At 45.7% G+C, this 15,684-nt stretch overlaps 1 protein-coding gene across 3 annotated transcripts in view; it reads right to left on the reverse strand.

The window, feature by feature from the left end:
• ATP10A (ATPase phospholipid transporting 10A (putative)) overlaps positions 1 to 9,078 on the reverse strand; it is a 198,948-nt gene extending 189,870 nt beyond the window's left edge. For all 3 annotated transcript variants that reach the window (XM_043554896.1, XM_043554895.1, XM_043554894.1), the window contains exon 1: positions 8,431 to 9,078. In XM_043554896.1, the coding sequence (XP_043410831.1) occupies positions 8,431 to 8,897 (467 nt within the window). In that variant the 5' untranslated portion in view covers positions 8,898 to 9,078. The remainder of the gene's footprint in view (positions 1 to 8,430) is intronic.
• Between the last annotated feature and the right edge of the window lie 6,606 nt (positions 9,079 to 15,684).

The raw sequence follows: 15,684 nt of genomic DNA on the forward strand, positions 1-15,684 counted from the left end.
AGATCAGTTTTGCAGTAGACCTATCCACAGAAACTTGGCAGGCCACGAAGGAGTGTGGCAGGATGTATTCAATGTGCTGAATCAGAAAAATACGCAGCCAAGAATTCTTTATCCAGCAAGGCTGTCATTCAAAATAGAAGGAGAGATAAAAAGTTTCTCAGACAAACAAAAATCAAAAAAGTTTGTGACCACTAAACCAGCCTTGCAAGAAATTTTAAGGGGGCCTCTCTGAGGGGAGAAAAGATGAAAAAAAAAAAAAAAGACAAATGAAGACCAAAAGCAACAAAGACTAGAAAGGACCAGAGAACACCACCAGAAACTCCAACTCTACAAGCAACATAATGGCAATAAATTCATATCTTTCAGTACTCACTCTAAACGTCAAAGGACTAAATGCTCCAATCAAAAGACATAGGGTAACAGAATGAATAAGAAAACAAGATTCATCTATACGCTGTTTACAAGAGACCCACTTTGACCTAAAGACACCTTCAGATTAAAACTAAGGGGATGGAGAACCACCTATCATGCTAATGGTCAACAAAAGAAAAACAGAGTAGCCATACTTATATCAGACAATCTAGACTTTAAAATAGACTATATCAAGAGATGCAGAAGGGCATTATATCATAATCAAGGGGTCTACCCACCAAGATGACCTAACAATTGTAAACATTTATGCACCAAATATGAGAGCACCCAAACATATAAATCAATAAATCACAAACATAAAGAAACACATTGATAGTAATACCATTGTAGTATGAGACTTCAATGCCCCACTCACAGCAATGGACAGATCATCTAATGAAAAAAATCAACAAGGAAACAATGGCTTTGAATGACACACTGGACCAGATGGACTTAACAGATATATTAAGAATATACATTCTTCTCCAGAGCACATGGAACGTTCTCCAGAATAGACCACATAATGGGACACAAATCAGGCCTCAGCAAGTACGAAAAGATCAAGATCATACCATGCATATTTTCAGACCACAACACTACGAAACTCGAAATCAACCACAAGAAAAAATTTGGAAAGGTAACAAATACTTGGAGACTAAAGAACATCCTACTAAAGAATGAATGGGCTAATTAAGAAGTTAAAGAGGAAAAAGTATATGGAAGCTAATGAAAATGATAACACCACAACCCAAAACCTCTGGGACGCAGCAAAGGCAGTCATAAGAAGAAAGTACATACCAATCCAGACTTTCCTAAAGAAGGAACAAAGATCTCAGTACACAACCTAACCTTATGCCTTAAAGAGCTGGAAAAAGAACAGCATATAAAACCCCAAACCAGCAGAAGACAGGAAATAATAAAGATTAGAGCAGAAATTAATGCTATTGAAACCAAAAACACAAAACAGATCAATGAAACCATAAGCTGGTTCTTTGAAAGAATTAACAAAATTGATAAACCACTAGCCAGTTTGATCAAAAAGAAAAAGGAAAGGCCCAAATAAATAAAATCAAAATGAAAGAGATCACAACCAACACAGCAGAAATAAAAACAATAATATGAGAATATTATAAGCAATTATATGCCAATAAAATGGACAATCTGCAAGAAATGGACAAATTCCTAGAAACATACATACTACTAAAACTGAAACAGAAGAAATAGAAAACTTGAACAGACCCATAACCAGTAAGGAAATCGAATTAGTAACCAAAACTCTCCCAAAAAACAAGAGTCCAGGGCCAGATGACTTTCCAGGGTAATTATACCAAACATTTAAGGAAGAGTTAACACTTATTCTCTTGAAGCTGTTCCAAAAAATAGAAATGGAAGACAAACTTCCAAACTCTTTCTATGAAGCCAATATTACCCTGATTCCCAAACCAGACAGAGACTCCACTAAAAAGGAGAAGTATAGACCAATTTCCCTGATGAACATGGATGCAAAAATCTTCAACAAGATATTAGCCAACTGAATCCAACAATACAGTAAAAAAATCATTCACCATGACCAAGTAGGTTTATACCTGTGACGCAGGGCTGGTTCAATATCCACAAAACAACATGGTTCATCACATCAATAAAAGAAAGGACAAGAACCATGTGATCCTCTCAATAGATTCAGAGAAAGCATTTGACAAAATACAGCATCCTTTCTTGATAAAAACCCTCAAAAAAGTAGCGATAGAAGGATCATACCTCAAAATCATAAAAGCCATATAAGAAAGACCCAACGCTAGTACCATCCTCAATGGGGAAAAACTGAGAACTTTCCCCCTAAGGTCAGGAACAAGACAGGGATGTCCACTCTCATCACTGTTTTTCAACATAGTATTGGAAGTCTTAGCCTCTGCTAAGACTTTCACTCTTCACAGATGATATGATGCTCTATATAGAAAACCCAAAAAATTCCACCAAAAAGCTGCTAGAACTGAGTCATGAATTCAGCAAAGTTGCAGGATATAAAAGCAATGCACAGAAATCGGCTGTATTCCTATACACCAACAATGAAGCAACAGAAAGAGAAATCAAGGAATAGATCCCATTTACAATTGCACCAAAAACCATAAAATACCTAGGAATAAATCTAACCAAAGAGGTGAAAAACCCATACACTGAAAACTATAGAAAGCTTATGAAAGAAATTGAAGAAGACACAAAAAATTGGAAAAATATTCCATGCTCCTGGATAGGAAGAACAAATATTGTTAAAATGTAGATACCACCCAAAGCAATCTACACATTCAATGCAATCCCTATCAAAATAACACCAGCATTCCTCGCAAAGCTAGAACAAAAAAATCCTAAAATTTGTATAGAACCAGAAAAGACCCTGAATAGCCAAAGCAATCTTGAAAAAGAAAACCAAAGCAGGAGGCATCAAAATCCTGGCCTTCAAGCTATACTACAAAGCTGTAATCATCAAGACAGTATGGTACTGGCACAAGAACAGACACTCAGATCAATGGAACAGAATAGAGAACCCAGAAATGGACCCACAAATGTATGGCCAACTAATCTTTGACAAAGCAGGAAAGAATATCCAATGGAATAAAGACAGTCTCTTCAGCAAGTGGTGCTGGGAAAACTGGACAGCGACATGAAGAAAAATGAACCTGGACCACTTTCTTACACCATACACAAAAATAAACTCAAAATGGTGAAAGACCTAAATGTAAGACAGGAAGCCATTAAAATCCTTGAGGAGAAAGGCAAAAACCTCTTTGATCTTGGCCACAGCAACTTCGTACTCAACACATCTCCGGAGGCAAGGGAAATAAAAGCAAAAAAGAACTATTGGGACCTCATCAAAATAAAAAGCTTCTGTACAGTGAAGGAAACAATCAGAAAAACTAAAAGGCAACCAACGGAATGGGAGAAGATGCAAATGACATATCAGATAAAGGGTTAGTATCCAAAATCTATAAAGGACTTACCAAACTCAACACCCAAAAAACAAATAATCCAGGGAAGAAATGGGCAAAAGACATGAATAGACACTTCTCCAAAGAAGACATGCTGATGGCCAACTGATACATGAAACAATGCTCCACATCACTCATCATCAGGGAAATACAAATCAAAACCACAATGAGATACCACCTTACACCTGTCAGAATGGCTAACATTAACAACTCAGGCAACAACAGATGTTGGCAAGGATGGGGAGAAAGAGGATCTCTTTTGCATTGCTGGTGGGAATGCAAGCTCATGCAGCCACTCTGGAAAACAGTATGGAGGTTCCTCAAAAAATTAAAAACAAAACTAACCTACAACTCAGCAATTGCATTACTAGGTATTTATCCAAGGGGTACAAGTATGTTGTTTCGAAGGGGCACATGCACCCCAATGTTTATAGCTGCACTATCAACAATAGTCAAAGTATGGAAAGAGCCCAAATGTCCATCGATGGATGAATGGATAAAGAAGAATGTCCACCGATGGATGAATGCCATCGATGGATGAATGCAGTATTACTCGGCAATTAAAAGAATAAAATCTTGCCATTTGCAACTACATGGATGGAACTGGAGGGTATTATGCTAAGTGAAATTAGTCAGAAAAAGACAAATATCGTATGACTTCACTCATATGAGGACTGTAAGACCCAGAACAGATGAACATGATGGAAGGGAAGCAAAAACAATATAAAAACAGAGAGGGGGACAAAACATAAGAGACTCTTAAATATGGAGAACAAACAGAGGGTTACTAGAGGGGTTGTAGGAGGGGGATGGGCTAAATGGGTAAGTGGCATTAAGGAATCTACTCCTGAAATCATTGTTGCACTATATGCTAACTAATTTGTATGTAAATTTAAAAAAATTAAATTAAAAAAATTTTTTAAAAAGACTATATTTAAGTCATTACAAAGGGAATGGAGGCAAAAGGGGGAAACATTATACAATGACTCAGGCAGAGTATGGAGCAAAGGGTCACAGGACAAGGGAGCCAGAAGGGGAATGCAGACCTGGGTTCAACAGCCCACTTGACAACTTAGGAAACAGAGTGCAGGTGAGGCAGGGGGCTTATGCAGCACTCCCACCTCAAGTTGTACCCTTAGGAGACCTGCTCTGTTTCTGGGAGCAAGGAGCAGGTTTTCCTGTTTAATGAAGTATTACCCACTTCCCTTAAAAGTGAAGACAAGGATGAGAGTGCTTTCTTACATGCATGGTCCCTGCTTCTTCCCTTTGGCTCTCCTGGGCAATATTCCCTTCTCGGAATGTTGCTTCTTCAACTTCCTTATCAATGTCCTTCTCAGACAACTACTCTCTGCTTTCCATCACCACTCTCCAGGCTGATTCTGTGTTCCCATGTCCTCTCCTCCTTCAGCCCTGCCAATCTTGCACCCTTCAACCATTTGTTCCCCTCTCAGCCCAGGCCTCTGGTGACACCAGCCTTGTCCCAGATGGCTGCTCAGTAAGCCCCCTTTCTTTCCACCTGTGGACCCTCTGGCCAGCCACAGCCAGCACCAAAATGGTCTGTATGACCAAGAAGGCCTTTCTACACCCTCCCCAACCCACTAGACCACAAATGCGTGATGCTCAAACTGACCATTTCTACCAGCTGGGAGGTCACTGATAGGACCCGACCCCCAAGATCACCCACCTCTCTATCTCTCTCATCCCACTGAGCATGGCTCAGGAGGATTTTTCTAAATACCACAGTATGAAATCCATGAGAGGATACAATGGGCTCAGGACATGGAAGCAAAGGACTGCTTGTCAAACTTCTGTGTGTTAACAAAGCTTTGATGAAGACACCAGCTTTCCCACCTCCACAGGCTAGAAAGCATGGGGTGGGGGCTGGGGAAATTGCATTTCTCACAAGTCTGATGGGGATTCTCATAAAGAAGGAACCCTAGGACTATGTTACTGAGAGAAACACCACATAAATAACTGACACACTGCAGGCTACAGTCATAACACAGACATGTCCAAAAGAAGCCACCATCCAGAGACGGTGTCAGCAGATAAGGCTTCCCCAACTAAACTTTGTTCATGTTCTGCATTTACACATTCTTTGACTAAACACCCCTCTGCACATCAACCAGAGAAATGATGCAGCACAGAACAGACCTTGACTGCTCACAACTGTGCTTCCCATTGTCTCTCTAGTAACCAAAGGCACGGAACAAACTTTGGCCTGACATAAAATAAGTCATCTTCTGGGCCACTCTGGCTGGTCCCAATGCCAGGCACCTGAGATCCTGGGCTTCAAGAATGCACCTTACCCCCCCCCCAAAAAAAAATTATGGCCTGGCTGCAGTCTTAGGCTGCCCTGACCCTGTCACGTGCCCCACCACCACCACCACCATCCTGTGTTCTCTCAACTGTGGCATCTGCCCTTCCCGCCCCTTGTCTGGCCACATCCTCCCTGGTCCTCACTCATGCCCTCCTCTGGGAGGCCTCTCCTCACCTGCATCCTGCAATGCTAGGCTAGGAGCCTTGTCCTGGCCCCAGCCCATGGACACGTCCTGCATAGTGCAATCAATCCCCACAGTAAGCTCCGGGCGAGACCCAGCCTCCTCCTTTTCTATCCCAGGGTGTGGCTAGGGCCTGACATGGTGAGGAGCAACTCAGGGCACTGGTTTGAGTCAAAGCACAGAACTTTCATGGCAGCTACACACAGCCTGGAATGCAATGGGTGCACAAGTCACCATTCTCAGAGGACAGGGGAGGGCTCAGAAATCCACATTACTCACAGCTCAGTCCTAAGAACACCAATCACAGACTTTCTAGGCCTGGAAGAGTTTGGCTTCTGAACAAGGATGACTGTCCTCCAGATAGTCTTCGTCTCCACAAACAGCTACCACCCCTCTTGCACATGGGACCTTCCTAAGGAGAGGGTCCCTTCTCTGCCCAGGAAAGCATTCAAGAAATTCAACTTGGGAGCTGGGAGACATTTAGCAACTTCTGCTGAAAGCACCATTATCTCTGAGGACCTGCCCCTGAGGGCTATACTGATTATTTAAGAATCCCAGTCTGGTCAGGGTAGAAGGTGAGGAGAACATGGACAGGTGTGGTCCAAGGGGAAGATGAAGGTTTCAAAATCCTATGAAACCTTTTGAAGTCAAGTAAAGAGAACTGCGTTTGGGTCCCACTCTATTTTCTCATCTGCACATTTGGGGTGATGGTGGTTTTAAGGGTCAAATGACTTAATGGATTAAAAACACTCTGTCAACTGAAAATATACTATATTTCCTGAGGCCTAAGTATTTCTGAAAAGGAGGCTACCGGAGCTACTGGCTCACTAATAACAGGAAGTGGTGTGTGTGAAGACTCAAACCTGCGACAGTCCCACCAGAGTTCTGTCTTGCAGAAGGCAGATGTACAGCTCCCAGAATCCTTACACTAGATGTCTGTGTAATAGATGCCCCCTCCCTTATTAATCTCAGGCTTCTTGTGAACAAGAGCCAGGAAATCCCACAGCCCTATCCACATCATGCTTGCCTACTGGGCAGTGGGTGCCCCTTGAGAACAAGAGAGCATTACTCAAAGTATAAGACATCATTAAATAAGCATCACTTCTGTGCTAATTAAACACTCAGATTCCTGGGTCCAATCCCAGATGGGTTTGGCCAGAAACACTGGCGATGGGAGCCTGAGAGTTGTAATTTTTAACAAACTCCTCAAGTAATTTTTATATAAATTTAAGAAGCACAAGCACTACAATGTTGGAAAAGCTGTAAAACTGACAAGACCTGGGTTAAATTCCAGTACCACTTCACTACATAGCAGCTGTGTGGCCTTGGGCAAGTTACTTAACTTCTCTGAACCTCAGTTTACTCATTTGTAAAATAAGTATGAAGCACAACCAATGTTGCTGGGAGGGTCAGAAATACAACTCTGCATCTAAGTTATCCTAAAAAGTAGGAATAACCATGACTCCCATCTTTTAGGGGAACAATCTGCCACTGAGAGCACAAGGTATTTCCTAGAAGCCCCTCACATGTGACAGAAGCCAGACAAGAGTAATGTCCTTAACTCAGCGGCCCACATCAGCCCCCTACACCAGGATTCAAGCAAAGTGAAGAGGAGGGAAAGATGGGATGAGCTTTGGAGAGAAGTCCAGACCATCTGCCTTCCTGAGGGGTTGGATTGTTGAGGTGGGCTCAGCTACTGGGCACAGCTCCAAGATGGATCTGGAGTGGCTCTTTGGGGGTGGATAGTCTAAAGGGAGAAAAGACACCAGTCACTCCGAGCCTGAGGGTCCAAAACTCTGGGAAGGTGCAGGGAGTGAGAAAAAGCCCAATGGAACGACATTCCCTAATACCAACCATGGGCAGGGCTGGAAAACCCCTCAAAGCCTCAGTCTTTACGTTTAGAAACGGGCTAATTTTTAGAAAATTAACAATAAACAGTCAACTATGGAATGGTGCTCAGTGGGTGGCCTGCTCACAGCTCACATCAATGGATGGCAGCTGCTATTATTACCTCTGCTTTTTTAATATGTCTGTGCTGGTCACACCAAAACTTGGTGGCAGTTTCACTGTTGTTCCAAGAAGAGATGTTACCTAAGCCTGAGCTTTAGGTACCTGGGTTGGTTGCTAAACTTGTTAAACAACCTATCCTAGAGAGCCTCATGGAAGACTGGGGCTAGGACTTCAAACCAGAGCACGGGGGGGGGGGGGGGGGGGGCGGTGGGGAGACGGGGGATGGATTTCCCTCCTTTTTACTTAAAAGGCGGGAGCGGTGGGGATGAGGACGCCCAGCGGCCGCTGGATTCCAGTCCTGGGATCATTCTGGTTCGGACGCGGCATCTCAGTGCCAAGCAATCAGGGACAGGGTACCCCCCGCGCTCCCAGGAGCAATGGAAGTCGGACCCTTCGCCCCCACTCGAGCGGCTCTCTGGGCACACCCCGCCCGGTGCCATTCACACAGAGCCCAACACCAAGTTATCGGAGAGCCGTGGCCCTGAACTGACCCCGTGCTCCACTGCTCCGAGCGCCCAACTCACCGGCTGTAGACAAGGCAGCCCAGGTGGTTGATCTCGTGGTCCGAGCGGTGGCGGCTGTAGTCCTCCCACAGGTCCTTGAAGGCCGTGACAGCCAGGATGAAGAGCACGGGCGCCAGCGCCAGGCCGGGCTGGAAGGCATTCACCGCCGGCACGAAGTTGAGCAGCGCTATGAAGACGAAGTACACATTTGCCAGGCGGTGGAACTGCTCGAACAGGTTCTTGGGCAGGAAGGACAGTAAAGTGTACTTGGTGGTCTTGAGCCGGTTGTCTGCCAGGTGCTGGGTGCCCCCGCGCCGCCGCCGCCGCGCACCCTTGGTCGCGCCCGCCGCGGGGTCCTCGACGCCCGGGGGCGGCAGCAGGTTGGAGCGCACCACGCGCGTCCTGCCGTCCCCACGCCGCCGCCGCCGACGGCGACGACCCGGGGACCCGGGCTCCTGGGCCGCCGCCGCCGCCAGATCCCGCTCCATGGCCGCGTGTCGCCGCGCCCGGCTCCTCCGCCGCTCGCGCCTGACCGCGCCAGCCTCCTAGGTGATCATCGCCGGCGGCTCGGGCGCGGCGGCGCGAGCTCCCAGCCTGCGGGACGCAAGGAGACGGCGGTCAGCGCCCGCCCCGCCCAGCCCGCCGGTCCGCAGTCGCGGCAGGGCGCAAGCGGGGCGGGGCGGGGCGCGCGCCGCATAGAGACCCCTTGTACTGGCGCCCTCCCGGCCATTTCCGCCGCCGCAGCTCCTGGCCCCGCCTCGCGCCAGGGCTGGAGATACCGTAGATAGCGGGAAAGAAAAAAAGCCAGAGCTGGAAACTTAGAGCAGTTTGGTTTCGTTTCCCAGAAGCATCAGTTCAGTCCCAGAACGTTAGGAACGCGCCTTGTCTCCGGTAGGAGAGAGGAAGCTGCAGACTGTGAGAGAAAAGGCACCGCAGTTCCCTGGCAGCTGCCAGGCTCTTCTTGGGCCAGCCCTGCTTCCTGGGCCCAGGACTAGGAAACAGTTTGGGGACCCGGGTTAGGAGCCTCCTTCTGGAATCAGCTAGAATCAAAATCCAAATGAGCCATGGCATACCACTGCTCCAATTTTTGAATCTTATTTATCGAGAATATCTGCTTTAGGGGAGAGCCTAAGAAGTCGGAATTCCGTTGCCTCTACGCCCTTCCCTATCCCTGCTCAACCTCCACCTACTTTCATATTCACTTCTTCGGTGAACTTTTTCTTTTCCCTTATCATAGCCGCCTTTCCTTACTTCCGTAAATAGGCTTTTTTTTTTCTTTTTCTTTCTTTCTTTCTTTCTTTCTTTCTTTCTTTCTTTTTCTTTCTTTCTTTCTGTCTCTTTCTTTCTTTCTTTGTCTTTCTTTCTTTCTTTCTTTTTTAATTGAAGGGAGGACTATTTCGCAGTGGAAAAGAAAGACAGGTTTGCAAGTATATTTTTCCTTTCCTCTCTGGAAAACCCTGAGAGCTAAAATATCCCTGTGTGCTGCAGTTTTGAGGTGGCCTTTATGAGAAACTGTGACAGGGAAATGAAAGTGGTTGTTGGGAGGGCAGGTGAAGACCAGCGGTGGCAGAAGTTTGGGGCAAAGGCTACCTTTAGTACTGATGGGCAATTGGAGAGGGGAGCGGGTAAACGATGGGTGTAGGAGAATATGCTGGGTATGGCATAAGATATGGGGGAGTCCCCACTCCTGCAGTAATGCTCTCCCCCAGATATACCACAGCTGTGACAGTTAGCCTTCTGCTTTGGAAGTACAGAGATAAGAAGCAGAGATTCTTGCTGAGGAGACTCTGGCTGGGAATTTGGGTGAGAAGAGCCATTATGGGCACTGTCTGTCTGTGATTCTGAGAGCTGTTGGCCTCCTCCTGTAGGCCAGCCCCACCTTTCTCTTCTTGCATTGGGATACTCAGTCATTGCCCAAGAGACCACCTTAGCAGCCTCTGCCAGTGCTGGGTTCATCCCTCCCAGGCCTTCTACAAGTCACTTCCTAAACTTTACTCAAATCATTTACCTATTCCCCATGATACTCTTACCTCCTGTACCCTGGTCAAACACCATCCAGCCATGCCAGGGTCTCACATCTCTACAGGGAGCCTTGCCAAAGACCACAGTATTTATCAGAATCCAGCATAAGGAGGGTAGAGTGACAGGTACTAAGAAAATGATGCATGCCATATATCAAACCTCTCCCCTGTGCCATTTCTAGGGGTATAATATTAATGTGTAGAGGCCTGGGTCAGAGAAAGATTTGGCTAAAGTACCTGCATTTTCAGGGAAAGAAATCAGATCTCACAATGAACCAATGGCATCCCAAGATGAGTCTTAACAGCAAATGAAGGACCACAACTTCCCTGGTTTCCAAGGACTAAGACCTCATGGACTCTTCTTTTCCTCCATTACCTAACCCAGTGAGGCCCCAGGGCCTCTATTTCCATAGATGCCTCCATCCCTGTAGGTATCCCCAGTGTGGCCCCAACCCTCTGGGAGGGTTTCCCTGCCTCCCAGTCTCCTTGCTTCAGCCAATCCACGTGTTGACAAAGTGGTCCCTTGATCTCCTGGACCCCTTCACTTCATTTCTTTACCCTGGAGCTTACCGGAGTCCCCTGTTGCTTACAAAGTCAAATGCTGACTCCTCAGGCAGAGGTCCTTTGAGGCCCTCAGGGGAACTGTCACCAACTTACTGATTTAACTCCACCCCTCCCTACCCAGGCCCAGGGCAAGAGGTTTCCTTACCCTTCTCAGAACAGGCCTTGTTCATTCCCATCTACATTCCGCTGTAAGGTTCCAAGATTCTATGAGTCACACTGCAGCTCCTGAAGCCTAGAATCTTTCCCCACTTGCTCTCACCGATCCAAATTCAGTATTTCCGCTAAGTCCTCACTCAACTCATCTCCCAGAAGGTTTCCACACTGCATGATCCATTGAACTTCATGGAATCACTTCTCTTCTGACTTATGTGCATTGGTATGTAAACCTCCCTTAGATTGCTCTGCAGGGGTTTTGAGCTTAGATGTCTTCTGCCAGTTAAACTCTCAGACTCTTGACTGCCTGGGCCTGGGCCAGGGCCAGGCTTGGGTGAACTCTGAGCTGACTGTCTGGACCACTGAGCTCTGATGAGGTCCTGCTCCTGGGCTCTAGACAAGTCACTTTAATTGTCCTCCTTCAGTAAATACTTATTCATCACCCAGTTTTTCCCCACACACTGTTCTAGGCACTGGGGACCAAGTTAGAAAAATTGCTGATGACAACTGATATTCTTCTGGATCTAACATTCTAGTAGGAAGAGACAGTATGACACTGGTTTATAATAATAAGTATATATTTGGTTTCCATCCCCATTTCTGGCATAAAGCTCTTAAACCAGTTTCCTAAGTGATGAGATTGATAAAGTTATCTTGATAGTCATAAAATCCTTTTTGCACCACACCTGGGTTTATCATAATGAGGTGACTTTCATTTTTTTTAATGTTTTTATTTATTTTTGAAGGAGAGAGAGAGACAGAGCATGAGCAGGGGAGGAACAGAGAGAGAGGGAGACACAGAATCCGAAGCAGGCTCCAGGCTCTAAGCTGTCAGCACAGAGCCCGATGCGAGGCTTGAACTCACAAACTGTGAGATCATGACCTGAGCTGAAGTCGGACGCTTAACCGACTTAGCCACCCAGGCACCCCAATGAGGTGACTTTTAGAAAGCACTTTCCATGGGGGCTGGTTGCCAGGGGAACCAACCACCTGTGATTAGAGAGTTGGAACTTTCAGCCCCATTCCACTGACCTCCAGGGGGAGAGAGGAGCTGGAGGTCAAATCAATTGTCAGTGCCCCATGTTTTAATCTTGTCTATGTAAGAAGCCTCCATAAAACCCCAAAAGGATGGGGGTTGGAGAGTTTCCAGGTTTGTGAACATATGAAGAGTCAGGGAAAGTGGCACTCCCAGACAGGGCATGGAAGCCCCATATTTTCCCTGTGCATCTCTCCCATCTGACTCTTCCTGAGTTATATCATTTTATAATAAACTGGTAATTGGGTAAGTAAAATGTTTCTCTGAGTTCTGTAAGCCACTCTAGCAAATGAATTAAACCCAAGGTGGGGTTGTTGGAACATCTGATCTATAGCCAATTGTTCAGAGGCACCTGACAACCTGAACTTGTGACTAGTGTCTGAAGTGTGTGTGTGTGTGTGTGTGTGTGTGTGTGTGTGTGTGTTGGGAGGCAGCCTTGCAGGACTAAGACCTTAACCTGTGAGATCTGATGCTATATCCAAGTAGTGTCAATTGAGTTGAATTAAAGGACACCCAGCGGTGTCAAGGAACTGCTTGGTGGTGTGGGGAAAAACCCCACAGACAACACATGTTAAGAGAATTAGTGTCCCTTAAAATTGGCAGCAACTAAACAAGACACCCTGAGAACACCACTAAGTCCCTGCTGTCAGGAATGCTATATCTCCTAAGGTGATTCCAACAAGAAGGATGTAGGAAGTGGAGGGGCACAGGGAACCCAGCAGGAAGGGTGTGCCTGGGCTACTATAGCTAGGGCTATCAGAGGGGGCCTCCTGGGACAGCCCTCAGCAGAGGCCTAAGGAAAAAACTGCAGAGATATCTTGGGGAAAAATGAGCAAGTGTAGGAGAGTGTGGGGTTCCAGGCCCAGTAAGATGGTCCAGGTGTCTAGAGCCAAGTGGCTGAGCAGAGATAAACCCATAGTGAGCTCATATAGGGCCTAAAGAATCAGAGTAAGGATTTTGGCTTTTAGCTGAGTGAGAAGGGAAGTTTTGGAGGGCTTTGAGCATAGGAGTCTTATGACTAAACTTAGGTTTCCAAAGATCACCAGCAGCTGTGTGAATAGAATGCAGAAGGGCTAGGTCAGTAGCAAGGAGACAGTAAGAGGCCATTGCAATAATCCTGGAGAGAGGAGTTGGTGTTTCATGTGGGAGTGGTCATGGTGCAGGGTGGGACATGGCCATATTAAATCATGCACAATATAGTGTTGAACTGGCTGTGGGATATGAAATAAGGAAAGAGTTGAGGAGGGCCCAAGCAACTGATATCTTGAGTTGCTGGGGCCTGAAGGCAGTGGGAGGGGCAGACCTGGGATGGTCACCAGGGCCTGGAGGGGAGGTCTGACAGAGGTGCACACAGCCAAGCTCAGCTGAGAGACCCAGCCAGAGATACAGGTTTGGGGTCATAGAGTGAGTATGGGTGGAAGAGAGTGTGGCTGGTAGTGGGAAGGGGACAGAGGGGCCAGCAGGCATGGACCATGCTGCCTTTGGAAGGGATAGGCCTCTAGATTTGCTCCAACTGCAATAGGAAGCTGTAGACTGCCCCAAGCAGAGGCATAAGGTGAGAAGATATTGTTATCCCTTTCAAAAGATGAAAGCTAAATTTTGAGCCCAGTGGGAGCAGTCAAGGCAACAAATTAGGAGGTGGCTTAGGCTCTAGGCAGTGGATAGAGTGGAAAACTACAAGTATCATAGATCAACAGCTTGGATGTTTGGAGGAGGAAAAGAGGTGAATCAAGAGTAACCTTCAAGAGTCTAGTTAATGACTTGGGGATGAAGGATTGTAGAATGCTCTAGCCCCAAATATGCCACTTTGGCATATTGATTATTTTGAATTAAAGTGACCTGAAAAACAGTTAGTGCAAGAGTGATATGCTGACCCTCTTTTGTTTCTCTGAAAGCAGGAAACAAATCTATGTGAAAGGTACCATCCCTGTACCAGAAGAGTAGAAGGCATCCTTATCACCAGAGATAGGAAATTTAAGAGCAAGAAGGTTGGGGGCGCCTGGGTGGCTCAGTCGGTTGAGCGTCCGACTTCGGTTCAGGTCATGATCTCGCGGTCCGTGAGTTCGAGCCCCGGGTCGGGCTCTGTGCTGACAGCTCAGAGCCTGGAGCCTGCTTCGGATTCTGTGTCTCCCTCTCTCTCTGCCCCTCTCCTGCTCATGCTCTGTCTCTCTCTGTTTCAAAAATAAATAAAAACGTTAAAAAAATTAAAAAAAAAAAAGACCAAGAAGGCTGTATAAACAGATCCTGTCTCTTCACCAGTTTACTACCCCAAGCCCAAACCCCTTTTTCTTGTCAATTCTTCACAAATTTATTTATTATTTTTTTGTCTAAAAGGTACAAATTTTTCCTGCTTTGGTCACTTCTTTGAGCCTCATATTTTTACGGGGCCCTTGTAAGTATGAAATTAATTTGTTTTTCTCCTGTTAATTTAATTATTAGGACAGCCAAGAACCTAGGTTGGAAGAAGGGAAAATTTTCCCACTCCCACAAAGAAAAACAGGTTTGGGGGAAAAAATACAAAGCTAACATATGCCATGTTAAAGTAGAGGTGGCTGTTTGACATCTAACAGATGTCAAGGAGGTAGAGGGATAGTGAAATATCAACATGACAGGAAAAGCCAAGCACTAGAGGTAAAGATCTGGGCCATGTCAGGAGATACCCGTGATTTAGAGCTGTGTGATGAGAAGGTTGTACCTACAGATAGAATGTAAATAGAAGAGACTCTGGATGATACATTCTCTCTGAAAAATATATGGAGTTGGATGAAAGAATCATGAAGACTGCTTCCAGCTTTCATGTACTACTTTGGTGGTGTGATGCTTACTTAATAAATGCTTATGGAATAAGTAAAAATCACAGTCTGTAATATTTTAAACTGATATTATTTGTTTAATATTTACTCTTGTAAGTGTCCCTAATTTTAAAATATATATTTTAGGTTTATTTATTTTGACAGAGAGAGAGAGAGAGAGAGAGAGAGTGCACATATGCAACAGAGAGAGAGGGAGAGAGCATCCCAAGCAGGCTCTGAGCTGTCAGCACAGAGCCCAACATGCGGCTCGATCTCAGAAACTGCAAGACCATGACCTGAGCTGAAATCAAGAGTTGGACACTTAACTGACTGAGCCACCCAGGTGCCCTCTGAGTGTACTTAATTTGTAAGAAAAGGTCATAAGAGATTCTGAAATTTGTAATTGGTAAAGTTAGGCATAGATATTGTACAGTAATTAACAAGGCCTTAACATTCATTTAAATTAAATTATCAAAGTATAGAGCTGCAGGGGCAGCTTATAGTGTATTTATAGATTATTACCATATAGTAATATTTTTGGTATAAATACTAGAAAAGAGGGGCGCCTGGGTGGCTCAGTCAGTTGAGCGTCCGACTTCGGCTCAGGTCATGATCTCGCGGTCTGTGAGTTCGAGCCCCGCATCAGGCTCTGTGCTGACCACTCAGAGCCTGGAGCCTGTTTCCGATTCTGTGTCTCCCTCTCTCTCTG

The sequence above is a fragment of the Prionailurus bengalensis genome, chromosome B3 (assembly GCF_016509475.1).
Source record: "Prionailurus bengalensis isolate Pbe53 chromosome B3, Fcat_Pben_1.1_paternal_pri, whole genome shotgun sequence".
NCBI classification, from domain to species: domain Eukaryota; kingdom Metazoa; phylum Chordata; class Mammalia; order Carnivora; family Felidae; genus Prionailurus; species Prionailurus bengalensis.